The sequence below is a fragment of the Heterodontus francisci genome, chromosome 39 (genome assembly GCF_036365525.1).
Source record: "Heterodontus francisci isolate sHetFra1 chromosome 39, sHetFra1.hap1, whole genome shotgun sequence".
Lineage (NCBI taxonomy): Eukaryota > Metazoa > Chordata > Chondrichthyes > Heterodontiformes > Heterodontidae > Heterodontus > Heterodontus francisci.
The window spans coordinates 36,561,357-36,585,008 of NC_090409.1; the positions used below are offsets into that span (position 1 = coordinate 36,561,357).

At 48.5% G+C, this 23,652-nt stretch overlaps 1 protein-coding gene across 1 annotated transcript; it reads right to left on the bottom strand.

Moving 5' to 3' along the window:
* Nucleotides 1–7,664: 7,664 nt before the first annotated feature.
* On the bottom strand, nucleotides 7,665–22,474 carry LOC137352933 (urokinase plasminogen activator surface receptor-like). Its single transcript, XM_068018789.1, has 5 exons — nucleotides 22,390–22,474; nucleotides 18,502–18,624; nucleotides 16,665–16,802; nucleotides 14,184–14,327; nucleotides 7,665–11,138 (listed from the first exon to the last, which is right to left on the bottom strand). Exons 1-5 carry the CDS (start codon nucleotides 22,436–22,438, stop codon nucleotides 10,879–10,881), a joined length of 714 nt encoding a protein of 237 aa, XP_067874890.1. The 5' UTR covers nucleotides 22,439–22,474; the 3' UTR covers nucleotides 7,665–10,878.
* Between the last annotated feature and the right edge of the window lie 1,178 nt (nucleotides 22,475–23,652).

Consider the following 23,652-nt stretch of genomic DNA (forward strand, 5'->3'; position numbering starts at 1 on the left):
ATGTACCCAGAGTGTTTTGATGAGACGGTTGGATGCTTCAAAGATTTTGAGTATCACATCACTATTGACCCAGCGATGAAACCAGTGATTCATCCCCCACGCAAAGTACCAGTAGAACTAAAAGTTAAGCTTGAATGAGAGCTCCGAGAAATGGAAGAAAAGAAGGTAATCGCCAGAGTCACAGAGCCTACAGATTGGGTAAATTCCATCACGGTGAGGGAGAAACCAAATGGACGGCTAAGAATTTGCCTGGATCCCAAAGATCTTAACCAAGCAATAAAGAGGGATCACTACCCTATTCCCACATTGCAAGAAATCACACCAGCACTGACAGGGGCAAACGTTTTCAGCAAGCTTGATGCCAGAAATGGCTACTGGAATGTGAAACTAGACGCAGAATCTTCACTGTTGACATCATTCAACACGCCCTTTGGACAGTACAAATTCCTGTGTCTACCCTTTGGCCTCAAAGTGAGCCAGGATGTGTTCCAACAGAAAGTAGACGAAGCAAACCAAGGATGTAACGGAGCAGTCGGTACAGCAGAAGATATCCAGATATATGGTGTAGACGGAAAATATCATGATAACCATCTACATGAAGCCGTGGAGAGAACCAGGAAAGCTGGGATTAAGCTAAACACAGACAAATACATTGTGAAAGTGACAGAATGCTGGTTCTTCGGAATGGTGTACACATCTGACGGAGTCAAGCCGAGCCCCGAAAGAATCTCAGTCATCTCAGGGACGGAAGCCCCAAGAGATAGGAGAGAGTTGAGAAGTTTCCTTGGTTTAATACAATACATGAGCTCCTTTATTCTGCACATGTCGGAACACACGGCAAACCTGCGGGAGCTGATGAAAGAAGATGTAGAGGACCAGTGGTCAGAGTCACATGACAGGAGTTTCAACAAACTCAAAGAGGTAGTATGCAAGGAGACAAGTCTGTCATACTACGACAGAAAGAAACCTGTCATTCTGCAAGTCGATGCTTCCACAAAAAGGACTGGGAGCAGCCCTGGTACAAGAGGGAAAGCCGATAGCATTTGTGTCCAAAGTTCTATCATCAGCTGAGCCAAGATATGCCAACATAGAGAGAAAGCTTTTGGCAGTCGTGTATGGATGTGAGAAGTTCCACACATATCTCGATGGGAGAAAGTTCACAGTGGAGAGTGATCACCGTCCACGAGAGCAGATCTACAAGAAAAATCTATGTAAATCACCAGCAAGACTGCAGAGGCTTCAGAGTTATGATTTCACTCTGAAATATAAGCCAGGAAGAGAAATAGTGCTGGCAGACACCCTATCACCACAGGAGAAACATGAGATAGACAATCTAGGCTTAAAGATTCATCACCTAGTGAATGTGACACCACCGAAACTGAGTCAAATTAGAGAAGAGACCAGCAAAGACGAGGAGTTACAGATGCTATCTCAGCAAGTGATCCAGGGATGGCCCTGATTAGATACAGCACACACAGCCAACAATATGGCAGTACTGGTCTATCAGAGATGACATCTCACTAGAAGATGGTGTTCTACAGGCCGGATCCAGAATAATCAAACCCAAAACAATGCAGGAAGAACTTCTCCAAAAGTTACACGAAGGCCACATGGGAATGGAGAAGTGTAAGCTCAGAGACAGATCTGCTTTGTACTGGATAGGCATATACAAAAATATTGAAAATATGGTGTGCACATGCAATGTATGTACAGAAACTCCCAACAGAAAGAGATGATAGATATCAAAGTACCACCCAGACCATAGCATACTGTAGGAGCCGATTCATTCAAGAATGGTATCTCATAGTCGCAGACTACTACTTAACTTATCCTAAAGGTGAAAGACTTGAGGAGCACAACAATCCTCCCAACAATACGAGTTCTGTTTGCTGAACAAAGGATTCCTGAAAGATTAATACATGACAATGGTGCCCAATTCACCTGCAGAGAATAAAGGAGTTTGCTGGACAGTGTGGGTTCAACATTATCACCTCATCACCACACTACCCACAGGGGTTTAGATAAAGACACGTCCAGGCGGTCAAAAGAACATATCAAGAGATGGAGGAAAAAGCCAGGCCTTGCTTTAATGTCACTCAGATCTACACCTCTCAAAGCTGACACGAAATAGAGGTAGGTTTAAGACAACTCTGCCAAGCAAAACATACCCTCCAAGTGGCCAGGATGTGATCTCATTGGAACATCTAAGATTCCTGAGGAGGGGGGCTTGACAGGGTGGAGAGGTTAAAACTAGGATGCACAGTTTAAAAGTACATAGTGACTCCTGGCAATGCATCCGGCGTTCCGACTGCATCAGAGCACTCTTTCCCCCGCTTTCCCCATGGGGAGCAGGATGGCGGGGGGGGGGGGGAGAGAAGCGGGAGGGAGTGGCGAGGGGGAGGGAGTGGACGACAGGCGGGGGGGGGGGGGTGGGTGGGGTGGTGGGGAATGTTGAAGCGGGGAGTGTGGGCTGAGGGAAGGCAGCAGCAAGTGCGGGAGCGAGCGGCAAGCGGACGGGCGCGGGAAGCATCACCGGGGAAGAGAAGTGGGATATTGTTGGAGGTGGAGTGGGATTGCAGCGATTGAATTTAATTTTGTTTTTGTGTTAAATTGAGCAGCGCCATATTTAATTCTGGCTGCAGCCTAAAACGTCGCAGACGGTGACGATTTAGTGCATGAGGTTGCATTTCCACATGTGCCAGTACCGATACTTGTGACACTCCACTAGTCACTGTCTGCCAACTTCAAAATACCCTGTTTATCATAGAATCTTTAAGCACAGGAGGAGTCCATTCAGCCCATCGTCCCTGTACTGGCTGTTTGAAAGATCTATCCAATTACTCCCCACTAACCCTTTCCCCCATCCTCCTGTAAATTTTCGTATTTCTCCAATTCCCCTTTTGAAAGTTACTATTGAATCTGCTTCCACCGCCCTTTCAGGCAGCGCGTTCCAGATCACAACAACTCACTGCGTCAAAAAAATTCTCCTCATCTCCCCCCCCTCTGGTTCTTTTTACTGATTACCTTATTGCCAAAAATACTGGGTGTCACCCACCCCTTCCAAGCCTTAGAGAAGGTTCCGGAATCTTCCTTTAGTGTAATTATCTCCAAAATTTACCCTCTGCAGGAGGCTTCAGTCTTTCAGCTACTTTCCTCTGAAATTTACCCTCCCGCTCAATTACATATCACTGCTGTCACTGATCTAGTGATACAGGGAAAAGTGAGAGAGAAAGAGAGAGAGACAGACAGACAGAGAGATAGAGAGACAGAGAGAGAGAGAGTCAGCCAGACAGAGAGAGAGACAGAGATGAAGAGTCGGAGAGACAGGGAGAGAGCAGAGAGAGACAGACAGAGAGCGAGAGACAGAAAACAGACAGAGATGGAGATACAGAGACAGAGAGTGAGTGAGAAAGAGGGAGACAGAGAAAGAGAGAAGACAGACAGAGGTAGAGATAGAGAGAGGGAGTGAGTGGGTGTTAGAGAGACAGTGTGTGCTGAGAGTGAGAGAGCCAAAGCAAGAGTGAGAGAGAGAGAGAGAAAAAAAGACAGAGAGGAAGACTGAGGTTGTGAGAGAGTGAAAGAAAGATAAAACTAGAGAAAGGCAGAAGGAAGGAGAGACACACAGAGAGCGTGATTGTGTATGAGAGTGAGAGAGACAAATAAAGAGAGAGGGTGAGAATATGTGTGGTAAAAAGAAGACAGAGAGAAAGAGAGGGAATTACTTCCAGGAGAGGGTCTGTAGTTCACTAAGACAGCAGTGAAAAGGGTTGTCGACATATTTTAGAAATTCTGAGAAATATTTAAGTCTCACAGACACTGAACAATAAACCAGTTTATCAAGAACGGATGTTTACCTCCTTTCATCTGACACAAATACTCATAATTCGAAGAAATCTCTGCCCTTAAATTGAGGCACTTGTCCAAATTCCGGAGAGAGATGGTCAGCTGTCGGGGGGCGGGGGGTGGTGAAATTTGTGCGGGGGAAGCACGTCCGCCCGCCTCACAACGCAAACTGCATCAAGTTGTCAGTCTTAGCCTGAGGTGCTTACTTAAATCTCTCAGATTGAGGAATTTCTCCTGAACGAATTCACAGTAGAAATGACCGAGGGGAAGGTTTCTGTCTTCGCACCGTAGGGGGGGCGAGGTTGTGGGATCTTGCTGTGCGCCAATTGTCAATTGGCTGCCACATTTCCTGCATGCCAACAGCGACGAGACTTCAAAAACCTGTACGTCATTGGCTGTCAAAAGTCATGAAAGGCGCCAAATGAATGAAGACCTTTAGTGTAATTAAACAGACAGTGCTCATCTTAGGTTAAAGCAATGGAGTCACAGATTAATAGACGCAAAATCTCCAAAGGCAACAGGTTGAAATGATAAAAGTCCCGTTTGTAAACTAAAACAAGCATTTACGGTCCCAGTCACTGAGGTTTTTTTTATTTGTTCATGGGATGTTGGCCAGGCCAACATTTTTTGCCCATCCCTAATTGCCCTTGAACTGAGTGTCTTGCTAGGCCATTTCAGAGGGCATTTAAGAGTCAACCACATTGCTGTGGGTCTGGATTCACATGTAGGCCAGGCCAGGTAAGGACAGCAGATTTCCTTCCCTAAAGGACATTAGTGAACCAGATGTGTTTTTACAACAATCGACAGTGGTTTCATGGCCACCACTAGACTAGCTTTGAAATTCCTGATTTTTATTAATTTTAATTTTAAAAGCGAAGGTCTTTCTTTCACCAACTAGTGAAAGGTGCTGTCTGACATCATCAACAGGAAGCAGCCAAGTCGATTGTCCCTTTGCAGTTATATCCTGCTGGAGTGATACCAGCACCAAGTGGTTAGAGAGAGAGAGAGAGAGACTGACCCGCATTTGACAGTCAGGGTCACTACCGGGAGTCAGCCCCAGAGGTCATCACCAGGGATCAGCAGAAGGGTCAGTCACCAGGGGTCACCACCAGGGGTCAGCAGGAGCCTCGATCATCAGGGGTCACCACCAGGGGTCAGCAGGAGCCTCGATCACCAGGGGTCACCACGAGGAACAGGAGGAGGCCCATTCAGCCCCTCTCGAGCCTGTTACACAGGAACAGGAGGAGGCCCATTCCGCCCCCTCGAGCCTGTTACACAGGAACAGGAGGAGGCCCATTCAGCCCCTCTAGAGCCTGTTACACAGGAACAGGAGGAGGCCCATTCAGCCCCTCTCGAGCCTGTTACACAGGAACAGGAGGAGGCCCATTCAGCCCCTCTCGAGCCTGTTACACAGGAACAGGAGGAGGCCCATTCAGCCCCCTCGAGCCTGTTACACAGGAACAGGAAGAGGCCCATTCAGCCCTCTCGAGCCTGTTACACAGGAACAGGAGGAGGTCCATTCAGCCCCTCTCGAGCCTGTTACACAGGAACAGGAGGAGGCCCATTCAGCCCCTCTCGAGCCTGTTACACAGGAACAGGAGGAGGCCCATTCAGCCCCTCTCGAGCCTGTTACACAGGAACAGGAGGAGGCCCATTCAGCCCCCTCGAGCCTGTTACACAGGAACAGGAGGAGGCCCATTCAGCCCTCTCGAGCCTGTTACACAGGAACAGGAGGAGGTCCATTCAGCCCCTCTCGAGCCTGTTACACAGGAACAGGAGGAGGCCCATTCAGCCCCTCTCGAGCCTGTTACACAGGAACAGGAGGAGGCCCATTCAGCCCCCTCGAGCCTGTTACACAGGAACAGGAGGAGGCCCATTCAGCCCCCTCGAGCCTGTTACACAGGAACAGGAGGAGGCCCATTCCGCCCCTCTCGAGCCTGTTACACAGGATATTTTCCAGATATTTTTCCCCTATTTTATGATGCTGCCTGGGGCCAGAACTTGGATTTCGAATCTCCTGTACTGTCCTGGAATCTCCAAGGATGGAATAGCACAATCGATGTTTGCACTGGTGCAGTGGGCTCTCTCTCTCTGCCTCTCCCGCTCGCCCCTAAGTCTAAAGGTTGTGGGTTTGAGTCCCACTCCAGAGACTTGAGCATAAAATTCAGGCCAACATTCCCAGTGCAGTTACTGAGGGAACGCTGCACTGTCGGAGGGTCAGTACTGAGGGAGTGCTGCACTGTCGGAGGGTCAGTACTGAGGGAGTGCAGCACTGTCGGAGGGTCAGTACTGAGGGAGTGCTGCACTGTCAGAGGGTCAGTACTGAGGGAGTGCTGCACTGTCGGAAGGTCCGTACTGAGGGAGTGCTGCACTGTCAGAGGGTCAGTGCTGAGGGAGTGCTGCACTGTCGGAGGGTCAGTACTGAGGGAGTGCTGCACTGTCAGAGGGTCAGTACTGAGGGAGTGCTGCACTGTCGGAGGGTCAGTACTGAGGGAGTGCTGCACTGTCGGACGGTCCGTACTGAGGGAGTGCTGCACTGTCAGAGGGTCAGTGCTGAGGGAGTGCTGCACTGTCGGAGGGTCAGTACTGAGGGAGCGCTGCACTGTCGGAAGGTTCGTACTGAGGGAGTGCTGCACTGTCAGAGGGTCAGTGCTGAGGGAATGCTGCACTGTCGGAGGGTCAGTACTGAGGGAACGCTGCACTGTCAGAGGGTCAGGACTGAGGGAGTGCTGCACTGTCGGAGGGTCAGTACTGAGGGAGTGCTGCAATGTCGGAGGGTCCGTACTGAGGGAGTGCTGCACTGTCAGAGGAGCTATCTTCTGGGATAGTAACGTCCAAATTGACACTAGGGAACCTTGCAGCCTCTTTCCTACAATGACGTAGTGTGATTGGGTGCTAACTCTCTGAATTGCCCTCCAGAGGGAAGGGGACAGGGACAGTGTGTGTAAAGTAGGGGGATGAACAGTAACACACAGAGGGCCCAGATCCTAGACTCCATTGATCACCTCTGGGTGTCAGAAAGGAAATTTCCAGAATTGATTTTCTCTCTAATTAATTCTGAGTTCCTCTACCTCCGTGAGGAAATTCTGTTTCTGCGATTGGGAGGGGGAGAGTGCAGTGGGATGGGGGATTTGGAACTGTCTAATATCGATATTCCAGTTATTGTCAGTGTCAGGCAGGTTGAGTGCTTTTCCCTAGTCATCTTGTTGTTATGTTGGAAGGAGCTGAATTCCCTGCAGACAGTGAAGTGCAGTCATGGGATTTGTCGCTCAATCCATTGCTTGATGGCAACAAGAAACCTTTATCGTCAATTTGGGCAATGGTTGTGTGTGAATTCAGTCAATGACCCTCTTCAAACTCTCCGACAGCCCCGATTGTCACCGAAATGTTGAGAACCTTCACCCGTGTTAGTACAGAAACAGGCCATTCGGCCCATCTGGCTCCGTGGCTGGTGTTTCTGCTCCACACGAGCCTCCTCCCACCTCCCTCTCCCTCTCACCCTATCACCATATCCCTCTATTCCTTTCTCCCTCGTGTGTTTATCCAGCTTAAACGCATCGATACGATTCACCTCAACCACTCCCTGTGGGAGCGAGTTCCACATTCTCACCACTCTCCGGGGAAAGAGGTTTCTCCGGAATTCCCCATTGGATTTATTAGTGACTGTCTTATATTGATGGGCCCCGAGTTTTGGTCTCACCAACACCCCCCCCCACAACCCCCACACAAAATAGAAACACTAACTCATGTATTTTAAAGGGGTAAACAGCGGTCATCGGACACACAAGATCCACGGAAAGACTCAGGTTTTTGAGCTCTTTTCAGTTTATTGTCGTCTAGAAATGATTCGATTCTGAAAATGTTTGCACATCCACCACCAAAGCCTGCACTCCGTTTCGGAAGTCTTTATGGAGGAGTCAGTAGTAACTCCCAGCAGCCAGTCGGTCTGCGGTCTTTCTCAATTCTCTCCAGAGGTGGCAGCATCAATTCTTGTGCCAACACATTAACTTGAAAACAATTCAGAGAAAAGACAAAATCGGGGTGGAAATTTGACTGGGGAGGCATCGCAAAAGCAGGAGGTACTGCATCCGTCACCCATTATAACACCCGCCCTGTTATAGAGCCAGCCCGCTCGACACCTCAGTCAGTATTGGGTTCTGCAATGTGATACACCCCAAGTCTGCTGGCTGCCCCTTGACTTTACTCAAACACACCTATATCTAAACAAAGACTGGAACAAGTTTCTACAATCACATTAAGGTACCCCGAACTGAAAGAGCACTTTCCCAGATTCACCCTTTCAAACTTCATGACTTTGTTGTCACGTATGTGGCTTTGCCAGAAAGGCTGAAACACCATGTCTGTGTCCAGTGATACAGAGAGACACCAACAGAGGGAGATAGAGGGCGGTGTGACTCTCAACAGTCAATGCCACATTATTGGGATTGTGCAACAGGTAAATATTTTGCTGAAGGAATCAATGAAATGTCGCTTTATTTGATGAGTGAAGGCAACTTTCAGTTAGCAACAGCAGTAATTCTGTATTTACAGGCAGGGATGTCTCTGAAATGAATTATTAACCAGTGACTTCCTGCAACCCTGCATTGAGGTTTTAATATATTTCCCCTATAATCAGAGAGAATAGGTCAGTGGGATCAGTTTGGGATTGATACGGGGCTATGGGGAGAGAGCGGGACAGTGGGATTAGTTAGGGATTGATACAGGGCTATGGGGAGAGAGCTCGGGGCAGTGGGATTAGTTTGGGATTGATACGGGGCTATGGGGAGAGAGCGGGACAGTGGGATTAGTTTGGGATTGATACAGGGCTATGGGGAGAGAGCGGGACAGTGGGATTAGTTTGGGATTGATACAGAGCTATGGGGAGAGAGCGGGGCAGTGGGATTAGTTTGGGATTGATACAGGGCTATGGGGAAAGAGCGGGACAGTGGGATTAGTTTGGGATTGATACGGGGCTATGGAGAGAGAGCGGGACAGTGGGATTAGTTTGGGATTGATACAGGGCTATGGGGAAAGAGTGGGACAGTGGGATTAATTTGGAATTGATACAGGGCTATGGAGAGAGAGCGGGACAGTGGGATTAGTTTGGGATTGATACAGGGCGATGGGGAAAGAGCGGGACAGTGGGATTAGTTTGGGATTGATACAGGGCTATGGGGAAAGAGTGGGACAGTGGGATTAATTTGGAATTGATACAGGGCTATGGAGAGAGAGCGGGACAGTGGGATTAGTTTGGGATTGATACAGGGCTATGGGGAAAGAGTGGGACAGTGGGATTAATTTGGAATTGATACAGGGCTATGGAGAGAGAGCGGGACAGTGGGATTAGTTTGGGATTGATTCACGGCTATGGAGAGAGAGCGGGGCAGTGGGATTAGTTTGGGATTGATACGGGGCTATGGGGAGAGAGCGGGTCAGTGGGAATAGTGTGGGATTGATACAGGGCTATGGGGAGAGAGCGGGACAGTGGGATTAGTGTGGGATTGATACAGGGCTATGGGGAGAGAGCGGGGCAGTGGGATTAGTTTGGGATTGATACAGGGCTATGGAGAGAAAGCGGGACAGTGGGATTAGTTTGGGATTGATACAGGGCTATGGAGAGAAAGCGGGACAGTGGGATTAGTTTGGGATTGATACAGGGCTATGGAGAGAGAGTGGGACAGTGGGATTAGTTTGGGATTTATACAGGGCTATGGATGAGAATGCGGAGCAGTGGATTTGTTTGGGATTGATTCAGGGCTATGGGGAGAGAGCGGGGCAGTGGGATTAGTTTGGGATTGATATGGGGCTATGGGGAGAGAGCGGGACAGTGGGAATAGTGTGGGATTGATACAGGGCTATGGGGAGAGAGCGGGACAGTGGGATTAGTTTGGGATTGATACAGGGCTCTGGGGAGAGAGCGGGACAATGGGATTAGTTTGGGATTGATACAGGGCTATGGGGAGAGAGCGGGGCAGTGGGATTAGTTTGGGATTGATTCAGGGCTTTGGGGAGAGAGCGGGGCAGTGGGATTAGTTTGGGATTGATACAGGGCTATGGAGAGAAAGCGGGACAGTGGGATTAGTTTGGGATTGATTCAGGGCTTTGGGGAGAGAGCGGGGCAGTGGGATTAGTTTGGGATTGATACAGGGCTATGGAGAGAAAGCGGGACAGTGGGATTAGTTTGGGATTTATACAGGGCTATGGATGAGAATGCGGGGCAGTGGATTTGTTTGGGATTGATACAGGGCTATGGGGAGAGAGCGGGGCAGTGGGATTAGTTTGGGATTGATACAGGGCTATAGAGAGAGAGTGGGACAGTGGGATTAGTTTGGGATTGATTAAGGGCTTTGGGGAGAGAGCGGGACAGTGGGATTAGTTTGGGATTGATACGGGGCTTTGGGGAGAGAGCGGGGCAGTGGGATTAGTTTGGGATTGATACAGGGCTATGGGGAGAGAGCGGGGCAGTGGGATTAGTTTGGGATTGATACAGGGCTATGGAGAGAGAGTGGGACAGTGGAATTAGTTTGGGATTGATTCAGGGCTATGGGGAGAGAGCGGGACAATGGGATTAATTTGGGATTGATACAGGGCTTTGGAGAGAAAGCGGGACAGTGGGATTAGTTTGGGATTGATACAGGGCTATGGAGAGAGAGTGGGACAGTGGAATTAGTTTGGGATTGATACAGGGCTATGGGGAGAGAGTGGGACAGTGGGACAGGCTTTGAGCTCGCGCTAAGAAAGAGCTGGCACAGACACGATGGGTGGAATGGCCCTCATCTGGTGCTGGGATCAAACATTACACAAACACAAGCTTCTTTGATCAAACGTAGGCTGACACCCACATAGCTGTGAGGGGTTGAGGAGGACAGGGCTGAAGGATTTCCCAAGGCAGGGGATTGAGTCAGTTTGTAAAGCTGTTGAGAAAGAGGTTGCCCATGCTGAGCATGCTGGGACTCTCCCTCCCTCCTCAGGATCCTCCTTCCATCCATAAGAAGCTTCAATCAGTCGAGGACAGTGGACGAGTGCAGCGTTTCTTTAGAGAAGAAGTTTGAGAGAGGCTAGAAGGAGAGCAGTGGCCAAGCAGGTATTGAGTTGAGTGGATGGACCATGGTTTGGAGACGTTGTGGGTGCAAGTGTGGTAGATCGTGTGAAGTTCCGGGACTCCAAGTTGCACATGTTGTCTTTGCAGCAGTAGAAAGCATTGGTTGGATCGAAATTGAAAATGGCGAAAGTGCTGGGTTCTTGGCAGACAAAATCAGAAGCACAGCCTTTGAATACGTACGTTGATGGGTCCACTGTTTGTAGCAAAAAGAAAGTCATCAGTTTTAACATCTTTCAAAGCACTGAAAGATACTCCTTCATCTTCCACCTCATCCAATTTGACTTCATTTTCTACCAGTGCAGATCAACCTCTCATTATCTGAATGATAAGGCCCACTGCACAGGAGCCAGAGGAGGCCATTCATCCCCTCGAGACTGTTCCACCATTCAATGAGATCATGGCAGATTTGTATCTTAACTCCATCTCCCCGCCTTGGTGCCGTAATCCTTAATCCCCTTCCCCAACAAATATCTATCAGTCAATTTCTAATTGACCCCCCCCCCCCCCACCCCCCACCCCACACACCCTCCAGCCTCGACAGCTTTCTGGGGGAGAGAGTTCCAGATTCCCACTCCCCTTTGTGTGAAGAAATGCTTCCTGACATCACCCCTGAACGGCCTGGCTCTGATTTTAAGGGTCTGCCCCCTTGTTCTGGAATCTCCCCCCCGACCAGAGGAAATAGTTTCTCTCTATCGACCCGATCGAAACCTTTAATCATCTTAAACCCCTCGATTCGATCACGCCCCTTAATCATCGACACTCGAGGGAATACAAGCCCAGTCTGTGCAACCTGTCCTCCTCATTTAACCCTTTTATCCCCGGGGTCATTCCAGTGAATATATCATGCACCCTAGACGAGACTAATATACCCTTCTTCAGGTGCTGTGCCCAGAATCAGGTCTGTTCAGAGTTTGTTTTACAAATATAACATCGTTTCCATTACATCCTACTTTCTTTTCGGAGAGAGGTTTGCAAAGAGTTTCTATATCATTCTCCCTATTCCTTTGCCTGATGGATCAAAACTGTGCCGTCAGCTGCCTGGGGCCCTAAGCTCTAGAATTCCCTGCCTAAATCTCTCCGGGTCTCTCCCTCCCCCTTTAGGATGGTACTTCAAAACCAGCCTCTATGACGGAGCTTCTGGTCAATACTGTTCATCACTCTCTCTTTGTTTCTCCTGATTCCATCATCACACCTTGGGATGATTTGGCTTGTTAAACATTCCTCCAAGAATCAGCTGTTGGTCAGTGGGTAGCTCACCTGATCAAGGAGGCTGTGGATTCAAAGACCCACTCCAGAGAGTTGAGTCTCTTACCCAGGCCAACACTCCCAGTCCTAGTACTGAGGGAGTGCTGCACTGTCGCAGGGTCAGTACTGAGGGAGTGCTGCACTGTCGGAGGGTCAGTACTGAGGGAGTGCTGCACTGTCAGAGGGTCAGTACTGAGGAAGTGCTGCATTGTCGGAGGGTCAGTACTGAGGGAGTGCTGCACTGTCAGAGGGTCAGTACTGAGGGAGTGCTGCACTGTCAGAGGGTCAGTACTGAGGGAGTGCTGCACTGTCGGAGGGTCAGTACTGAGGAAGTGCTGCATTGTCGGAGGGTCAGTACTGAGGGAGTGCTGCACTGTCAGAGGGTCAGTACTGAGGGAGTGCTGCACTGTCAGAGGGTCAGTACTGAGGGAGTGCTGCACTGTCGGAGGGTCAGTACTGAGGAAGTGCTGCATTGTCGGAGGGTCAGTACTGAGGGAGTGCTGCACTGTCGGAGGGTCAGTACTGAGGAAGTGCTGCATTGTCGGAGGGTCAGTACTGAGGGAGTGCTGCACTGTCGCAGGGTCAGTACTGAGGGAGTGCTGCACTGTCGGAGGGTCAGTACTGAGGGAGTGCTGCACTGTCAGAGGGTCAGTACTGAGGAAGTGCTGCATTGTCGGAGGGTCAATACTGAGGGAGTGCTGCACTGTCAGAGGGTCAGTACTGAGGGAGTGCTGCACTGTCAGAGGGTCAGTACTGAGGGAGTGCTGCACTGTCGGAGGGTCAGTACTGAGGAAGTGCTGCATTGTCGGAGGGTCAGTACTGAGGGAGTGCTGCACTGTCGGAGGGTCAGTACAGAGGGAGTGCTGCACTGTCGGAGGGTCAGTACTGAGGCAGTGCTGCACTGTCGGAGGGTCAGTACTGAGGGAGTGCTGCACTGTCGGAGGGTCAGTACTGAGGGAGTGCTGCACTGTCGGAGGGTCAGTACTGAGGGAGTGCTGCACTGTCGGAGGGTCAGTACTGAGGGAGTGCTGCACTGTCGGAGGGTCAGTACTGAGGGAGTGCTGCACTGTCGGAGGGGCTGTTTTTTCCAGAGGCCCCATGCGCTCTCCCAGGGGGATGTTAAAGATCCCACGTGAGTTCTCCCGGTGTCCTGGGGCTTATATTTATCCACCAACTGACCTCCCTAAAAAGAAATGATCTGGTCATTATCACTTTACTGCTTGTGGGATCTTGCTTTGTACAAACTGACTGCTATATTTCCTGCAACAGTGATTACACTTTAGAGTTACTTCAATGCTAAATGCTTTGGTACATCCAGATGTTGTGGCTGGTGCTATACAAACGCAGGTTTTGTTCCTATCCATTTTGCACCTATTGTCCCTTCTGCAATAGTGTGCTGTATAATTTGGATCCTATAACATTCTAATCTCATTACTACCTTTAACCCTGACTGATATTGAGCTGTTTTCCATAGAATTGCATACAACATCCAGCGCAGAAATACGGCCATTCGGCCCATCTGCTCCGTGCTGGTGTTTCTGCTCCACACGAGCCTCCTCCCACCTCCCACTCCATCTCACCCTATCGCCATATCCTTCTATTCCTTTCTCCCTCATGTGTTTATCCAGCTTCCCCTTAAATGCATCGATACTATTCACCTCAACCACTCCCTGTGGGAGCGAGTTCCACATTCTCACCACTCTCTGGGGAAAGAGGTTTCTCCTGAATTCCCCATTGGATTTATTAGTGACTGTCTTATATTGCTGGGCCCCGAGTTCTGGTCTCTCCCCCCACACACAAGTGGAAACATCTTCTCAATATCTACCTTATCTAAACCTTTCAACATTTTTAAAGACCTCTATGAGGTCACCCCTCAGCCTTCTCTTTTCTGCAGAAAAGAGCCCCAGCCTGGTCAATCTTTCCTGATGGTTGTACCCTGTTGCCGTTCTGGAATCATCCCGGCAAATCTGTTTTTTGTAAAACTTCTACCTACACCCTCGGAATTCGCCTGAAGTATGAACACAGTGGTCTTGTTGTCCTCTACATTTGACTGTTGTCTTCAAGTTGCTACACCCAGTCTCCGTCCCAGTGAGACATCCATGACATTCCAGGCCGTTTAATTTGCTGTCTTCTATCTCTGCAATACAAACAGGCGGCACAAATGTTAACCAATCCCAGCGACTTCCCAAGTTCTGCTCTTCAGAATTTGTCAACACACTAAACACGATCCAAAACAATTACCAGGCCCGTGCCTGTTAATAAGGACAGGATATCAATTATGTGGATAGATTGGTTCTGTCTCCACAAATGAGGATACAAATAACCTCCCAGAAATGTTAGGGAACCAAGGGTCTAATGAGAGGGAGGAACTGAAGGAAATCAGTATTAGTAAAAAAAATAGTGTTAGGGAAATTAATGGGGTTAAAGGCTGACAAATCCCCAGGGTCTGATAATCTACATCCCAGAGTACTAAAGGAAGTGGTCCTGTAAATAGTGGATGCATTGGTGGTCATCTTCCAAAATTCTATAGACTCTGGAGCAGTTCCTACAGATTGGAGGGTGGAAAATGTAACCCCACTATTTAAAAAAGGAGGGAGAAAAAAAACAGGGAACTACAGACCAGTTAGCCTTACATCAGTAGTGGGGAAAATGCTAAAGTATATTATAAAGGATGTGATAGCAGAACACCTGGAAAACATTGGACAAAGTCAGCATGGGTTTACGAAAGGGATATCATGCTTAACAAATCTACTGGAGTTTTTTGAGGATGTAACTAGTAGAATAGATAAGGGAGAACCAGTGGATGTGATGTATTTGGATTTTCAGAAGGCTTTTGATAAGGTCCCATATAAGAGGTTAGTGTGCAAAATTAAAGCACATGGGATTGGGGGTAATATACTGACATGGATTGAGAATTGGTTGACAGACAGGAAACAGAGAGTAGGAATAAACAGGTCTTTTTCCGGGTGGCAGGCAGTGACTAGTGGGGTACCGCAGGGATCAGTGCTTGGACCCCAGCTATTCACAATATATATTAATGACTTGGGTGAGGGAACTAAATGTAACATTTCCAAGTTTGCAGACGGAACAAAGCTGGGGGGGGGAAAGTGAGCTGTGAGGAGGATGCAACGAGGCTCAATGTGATTTGGACAAGTTGAGTGAGTGGGAAAATGCATGGCAGATGCAGTATAATGTGGATAAATGTGAGGTTATCCACTTTGGTTGTAAAAACAGAAAGGCAGATTATTATCTGAATGGTAATAGATTGGGAACATGGGAGGTGCAACGAGACCCGGGTGTCCTTGTACACCAGTCGCTGAAAACAAGCATTCAGGTGCAGCAAGCAGTTAGGAAGGTGGATGGTATGTTGGCCTTCATTGCAAGAGGATTTGAGTACAGGAGCAAGGATGTCTTACTGCAGTTATGCAGGGCCTTGGTGAGACCACATCTAAAGTATTGTGTGCAGTTTTGGTCCCCTTATCTGAGGAAGGATGTTCTTGACATGGAGGGAGTGCAAAGAAGATTTCATAGGCTGATTCCTGGGATGGCAGGATTGACGTATGAGGAGAGATTGGGTTGACTAGGCCTATATTCACTGGAGTTTAGAAGAATGAGAGGGGATCTTATAGAAACATGTAAAATTCTAACAGGACTAGACAGACTAGATGCAGGGAGGATGTTCCCAATGGCTGGGGAGTCCAGGATATGGGGTATGCCATTTAGAAACGAGGAGAAATCTCTTCACTCAGAGGGAGGTGAACCTGTGGAGTTCTCCATCACAGAAGGCAGTGGAGGGTAAGTCATTAAATATATTCAAGAAGGAGATGGATATATTTCTTAATGCCAAAGGGATCAAGGGATATGGGGAGAAAGTGGGAACAGGGTACTGAATTAGACCATCAGCCATGATCTTTTTTGAATGGGGGAGCAGGCCCGAGGGGCCGAATGGCCTACTCCTGCTCCTATTTTCTATGAGAAAAAATTTGCAGAGCTACAGGGAGAAGGCAGTGGAAGTGCAACGAGGTGAGTTGCTCTCCCAGAGGGCCAGCACACACATGCTGGGCTGAATGGCCTCCTTCAGTGCTGTAAGCATTCTGCAACAGGACATAACATTTGCTGGAATTACAGCAAATCTATGAAGGGAAAAAGACAAGGAATTAATCATTTTGATTTGGAGCCCCGGAAATTGATGGACTGCTTCGGGGCTAAGCAAAAGAGAAAGGGAAAGGGGAGGAAAAGAGAAAAAAGTAGCTCGAGTCAACTGAGGCTCGGTCGCAACTTGGGGTCTGCAGGTTGTGGGTTCAAATCCCGCTCTGGAGAGCAGGGCCTGTAGTCTAGGCTGACACTCGCAGTGCCGTACTGAGGGAGTGCTGCACTGTCGGCGGTGCCATCTTTCAGACGGGATGCTAAACTGGGGCACCTGCTGGCTTTTCTATGGATGTTTCATCAGTACTGGTGCTTGTAGATGCCATACCTGGAACAACATCATCGTTACACAGGTCCGAGCTACAACATGTGGTGTGCAAGTATCTGGAAAAATCTCCGCTACTGAAGGAGATGAGGCCAATGCAATGTCCACAGCCACTCACAATGTAATCGGCACGCGATTCACCTAACAGAACAAATCACATCACGTTACTCCACAAAATCACTCAGAGCCAGTCTGTGCGCATGAATGAATTCTCTTATCCCGGCTATCATTCTGGTAAATCTGCACTGTAACCCCTCCAAGGCCAGTATATAGTCTCTGAGGTGTAGTGTCCAACACTGAACGCTGTTACTTCAGATAGGACTCAACCGGATCTCCGTACAGCTGCAATAAAACTTCTACTCCTCTCTATTCCAGCCCACCCTGAGATTACAGCCAAATTCCATTAGCCTTTTAAGTTATTTTGTGTAGCTCTCCACTTGCTTTTCCTGATTCTGTACAAATGAACTAAATCTCTCTGCCTCTCCACAGTTCCGAACTCTCACCATTTTGAAAATACTCAGATCGGTCTCTCCAGCACTGAGTCCCATTCCCCCGTCACCCCCTGTTACTCGCTAACCCACACTCCCAGTCTCCCAGTCCGGTAACACCTCCATTTTACAATTCACATCCTTGTTTTCAAATCCCTCCATGGCCCCGTCACCCTCTCCCTATCTCTGTAACCTCCTCCAGCCCCTACAACCCTCCCTATCTCTGTAACCTTCTCCAACCCCTACAACCCTCCCTATCTCTGTAACCTCCTCCAGCCCCTACAACCCTCCCTATCTCTGTAACCTCCTCCAGCCCCTACAACCCTCCCTATCTCTGTAAGCTCCTCCAGCCCCTAAGACCCTCCCTATCTCTGTAACCTCCTCCAGCCCCTACAACCCTCCCTATCTCTGTAACCTCCTCCAGCCCCTACAACCCTCCCTATCTCTGTAACCTCCTCCAGCCCCTACAACCCTCCCTATCTCTGTAACCTCCTCCAGCCCCTACGACCCTCCATATCTCTGTAACCTCCTCCAGCCCCTACGACCCTCCATATCTCTGTAACCTCCTCCAGCCCCTACGACCCTCCATATCGCTGTAACCTCCTCCAGCCCCCATGACCCTCCGTATCTCTGTAACCTCCTCCAGCCCCTATGACCCGCCATATCTCTGTAACCTCCTCCAGCCCCTACGACCCTCCATATCTCTGTAACCTCCTCCAGCCCCTACGACCCTCCATATCTCTGTAACCTCCTCCAGCCCCTACGACCCTCCATATCTCTGTAACCTCCTCCAGCCCCTACAACTCTCCATATCACTGTAACCTCCTCCAGCCCCTACAGCCCTCCCTATCTCTGTAACCTCCTCCAGCCCCTACAGCCCTCCCTATCTCTGTAACCTCCTCCAGCCCCTACAGCCCTCCCTATCTCTGTAACCTCCTCCAGCCCCTACAGCCCTCCCTATCTCTGTAACCTCCTCCAGCCCCGACAACCTTCCGAGATCTCTGCGCTCCTCCAATTCCGGCCTCTTGCCCATCCCCCGATTCCCATCGCTCCACCATTGGCGGCCGTGCCTTCAGCTGCCTGGGGCCCTAAGCTCTGGAATTCTCTCCCTAAACCTCTCCCTCTGTCTCTCCTCCTTTAAGACGCTTCTTAAAGACCGATCTCTTTGACCGAGCTTTTGGTCGCCGCTCCCTAATATCTCCTGATGTGGCTCGGGGGCAAATTTTGTTTGATAATCGTTACTGTGAAGCCTTAGGATGTTTTACTATTGTTAATGGTGCTATATAAATGCAAGTTATTACTGTTGCAGTCTCCTGGTGAAAGGAAAACAGCAAAGATTGCTCAGTACTTACGGAAGACCTCATTGACGCTGAAGGATCTGCATGTTGAATGATTCGTTGTGTTACACACAGTGGTGGTGTTTAAAGTACAGTTGCCGGTGAAACTATTGCAGCTGTGACAAACCAGTGAGTAACCTGCATGTTCAAAGAGGACAAGTTTGTTTTTACTCATTCATTGCAGCGCTGGCCAGGCCAGCATTTATTGCCCATCCCTAATTACCCTTGAGAAGGTGGTGGTGAGCTGCCTTCTTGAACCGCTGCAGTCCGTGTGGGGTAGGTACACCCACAGTGCTGTTAGGAAGGGAGTTCCAGGATTTTGACCCAGCGACAGTGAAGGAACGGCGATATCGTTCCAAGTCAGGATGGTGCGTGACTTGGAGGGGTACTTGCAGGTGGTGGTGTTCCCATGCATCTGCTGCCCTTGTCCTTCGAGGTGGTAGAGGTCGCGGGTTTGGAAGGTGCTGTCGAAGGAGTCTTGGTGCGTTGCTGCAGTGCATCTTGTGGATGGTACACACTGCTGCCACTGTGCGTCGGTGGTGGAGGGAGTGAATGTTTGTGGATGGGGTGCCAATCAAGTGGGCTGCTTTGTCCTGGATGGTGTCGAGCTTCTTGAGTGTTGTTGGAGCTGCACCCATCCAGGCAAGTCAAGACTTAATTGATGCCAGTGTAGCCAATCAGTGTGGCGCTAACAAATTTAGGCGAAAAGAACACTCAGAGCAATGGAATTGTGGGATAGTTGTAGACAAATATTTAACACAATTCCAACTCTGTATCGATGCATTGAAGCAGAAGTTGGATAAACATATGAGGGAGAAAGGAGTATATGCTCTTAGGGTGAGATGAAGGAGGGGAGTGGGAGGAGCCTTGTGTGGTGGATGCCACATGGACCAGATGGGTCGAATGGCCTCCTCCTTCTCCTACTTCCTACGTTCTGTTCAACCAGAGTTTCTGCTCCAGGTCACTTTCCAATGGCAGCTCCCTCGAAATCTGAGAATATAGCAACAGGTCTAGGCCATTCAGCCCTTCGAGCCTGATGGAAGCTGAGCAGGGAGTGGGCTGCAAGGTTGAAACCAATATCATGTTGCTAATCCATTTTCCAAAATTATACTTTATACATGAAATTCGTAAAATTACATTAAACAACAGTTCAAATGAGACATTACATAAAGTGCAAAACAGTTCACTTTCTTTCAATTCAACACATGAAGTGTTTTAATACACTTACCATTGCAGGTTATATTTACATTACGTCAAACATTCTCTGGTTCTTACAGCCCGAGGGGTTTTCCATGGATCCAGCCCCTCAGTTCAGCTTGGTGGGGGGGACCTGCCACAGTGGTCTTTCCCCATTGAGCCTTTGCCGCGGCTGCCACAAGCTTTAGTGCGTCCCTCAGCACGTAGTCCTGGACCTTGGAATGTGCCAGTCTGCAACACTCGGTCGTGGAAAACTCTTTGCACTGGAAGACCAGCAAGTTTCGGGCAGACCAAAGAGCGTCTTTCACCGAATTGATAGTCCTCCAGCAGCAGTTGATGTTTGTCTCGGTGTGCGTCCCTGGGAACAGCCCGTAGAGCACAGACTCCTGTGTTACAGAGCTGCTTGGGATGAACCTTGACAAAAACCACTGCATCTCTTTCCACACCTGCTTTACTAAGGCACATTCCAGAAATGGTGGACGAGGGTGTCTTCCCCACCACAGCCACCTCGAGGGCAGCATGCGGAGGCAGTGAGATTCCAGGCGTGCAGGAAGGATCTCAGAGGGAGCCCTTCCCACCAGCAGCCAAGCTACGTCTTGGTGCTTGTTTGAAAGTTCTGGCAATGAGGCATTCCGCCAAATGACTTTGAAAATCTGCTCAGGGAACCATCCCCAATAGGCGACATTACTCACTCTGTAATAATACACAGGAACACGCAATCCCCAATGGGAGATATTCACTCACTCTGTAATAATACACAGGAACACGCAATCCCCAATGGGAGATATCACTCACTCTGTAATAATAAACAGGAACACGCAATCCCCAATGGGAGATATCACTCACTCTGTAATAATACACAGGAACACTCAATCCCCAATGGGAGATATCACTCACTCTGTAATAATACACAGGAACACTCAATCCTCAATGGGAGATGTCACTCACTCTGTAATAATACACAGGAACACTCAATCCCCAATGGGAGATATCACTCACTCTGTAATAATACACAGGAACACTCAATCCCCAATGGGAGATATCACTCACTCTGTAATAATACACAGGAACACGCAATCCTCAATGGGAGATATCACTCACTCTGTAATAATACACAGGAACACTCAATCCTCAATGGGAGATGTCACTCACTCTGTAATAATACACAGGAACACTCAATCCCCAATGGGAGATATCACTCACTCTGTAATAATACATAGGAACACTCAATCCCCAATGGGAGATATCACTCACTCTGCAATAATACACAGGAACACTCAATCCCCAATGGGAGATATCACTCACTCTGTAATAATACACAGGAACACTCAATCCTCAATGGGAGATGTCACTCACTCTGTAATAATACACAGGAACACTCAATCCCCAATGGGAGATATCACTCACTCTGTAATAATACACAGGAACACTCAATCCCCAATGGGAGATATCACTCACTCTGTAATAATACACAGGAACACTCAATCCCCAATGGGAGATATCACTCACTCTGTAATAATACACAGGATCACTCAATCCTCAATGGGAGATGTCACTCACTCTGTAATAATACACAGGAACACTCAATCCCCAATGGGAGATATCACTCACTCTGTAATAATACACAGGAACACTCAATCCCCAATGGGAGATATCACTCACTCTGTAACAATACACAGGAACACTCAATCCTCAATGGGAGATATCACTCACTCTGTAATAATACACAGGAACACTCAATCCCCAATGGGAGATATCACTCACTCTGTAATAATAGACAGGATCACTCAATTCCCAATGGGAGATATCACTCACTCTGTAATAATACACAGGAACACTCAATCCTCAATGGGAGATATCACTCACTCTGTAATAATACACAGGAACACTCAATCCCCAATGGGAGATATCACTCACTCTGTAACAATACACAGGATCACTCAATCCCCAATGGGAGATATCACTCACTCTTTGATAATACACAGGAACACTCAATCCCCAATGGGAGATATCACTCACTCTGTAATAATACACAGGAACACTCAATCCTCAATGGGAGAAATCACTCACTCTGTAATAATACACAGGAACACTCAGTCCCCGATGGGAGATATCACTCACTCTTTGATAAAACACAGGAACACTCAATCCCCAATGGGAGATATCACTCACTCTGTAATAATACACAGGAACACTCAATCCCCGATGGGAGATATCACTCACTCTGTAATAATACACAGGAACACTCAATCCTCAATGGGAGATATCACTCACTCTGTAATAATACAGAGGAACACTCAATCCCCAATGGGAGATATCACTCACTCTGTAATAATACACAGGAACACTCAATCCCCGATGGGAGATATCACTCACTCTGTAATAATACACAGGAACACTCAATCCCCAATGGGAGATATCACTCACTCTGTAATAATACACAGGAACACTCAATCCCCAATGGGAGATATCACTCTTTGATAAAACACAGGAACACCACAACGTTGGGCAAATTGTAACCCCAAATATTCTGAAGTGAAGCAACATTCTCTTTGTTTGTCTCAGATACAACTCTTACCCCGAAGGAAGGGATCTATCTCTTTGCAATGTGTCTGATATCAGAATAATTGATCGCACATTGTGAAGAAATTAATAGTGAAGCTGGGGTGGGATGCACAGCACACGGAGCCAGACTAAAAACTCTACCTTCCGTGACCAAAGCGATGAGTAGCACTGCTCCAAGTAACAGCTTCATTTTCCTCTGCTTCTCCTTCCAGCTCTAGTCTTCGAGATTTGGTGCAACTGCTGAGAATAAAGGAATGTTATTAAATTTATAGGGCTGGTGACGTTGCCAGGAAAGAGAGAGAAAAAAAATGCACTTGGAACAAAAGCCAAACCACAGGTGGTTCCACCCTTTGATTGGCAAAGCACCACCTTCGGAGATGCTGCTTTGGCAAAGATTCACGGTAATTTTCCAAACCATGGCACGACTGGTGGTGGAAACTGGAGGTAGGGGAGAAGGTTCAAGGCTTGAAGAAACCTGATGAAATGGGGTTGAAAGAGTGAGTTATTGGGGATGGCTCTGAAACTTGTAGCCAGAACTCCTTCGTTGCCAGTTGGGTTGATCTGATCAACTCTTTAAAGGTATTATTTCTGTCAAATAAAATCTCCTCCCACCCTCTTCCCTTGTCCGCCCTTGCCAAACCTCCCTCTCCCCCTCTCCTCCCCAACCCTGAACCCACATCTTTCTGTCGTTTCTCTCCCATCTTCCCTTTGTGCCCTCTCCGAGCTCAAGTTGTCCCTCAGACCCACTTCCTGCTCCCGTGACGTCCTTCACACCAAACCATAGGCCACGCCATTCCCCTTCCTGTCAGCCCCCCCGGGAGCTGGCATTCTGTATGGTTCCCTCTCCTCGGGTGCTGCCCCGTCACCTTTCAAATCAGCCATTTTCATTTCATTACCCAAATGGAACCGCCATGACCCCTCTCTCCTCGCAAGCTAACTGACCCATTTCCAGTCTCCCGTTTCTTTCTCAAGTCCTTGCCGGGGACTGGTATGTCACCACTTGGGGATCAAGTATTCCTCAGTCTCCGGCCTCTTGCCCATCCCCCGATTCCCATCACTCCACCATTGGTGGCCGTGCCTTCAGCTGCCTGGGGCCCTAAGCTCTGGAATTCCCTCCCTAAACCTCTCCGCCTCTCTCTCTCCTCCTTTGAGATACTCCTTATAACCCATCTCTTTGACTGAGGTTAAGGTCATCCCTCCTAATATCTCCTCCTTTGCAATAACATCCATTTTTGTCAGATCAAGCTACTTTGAAGGACATCAGGATGTTTACATGAAAGGTGTTCGATAAATACAAACCTCTGTCATTAATTACTAACTTCCCACCCCATCTAATCCATTCTGTATCTGACCTGCAGACTGAATCATGTTCTTACTGGCTGCCAGAAATGAGAAAGTATCCCA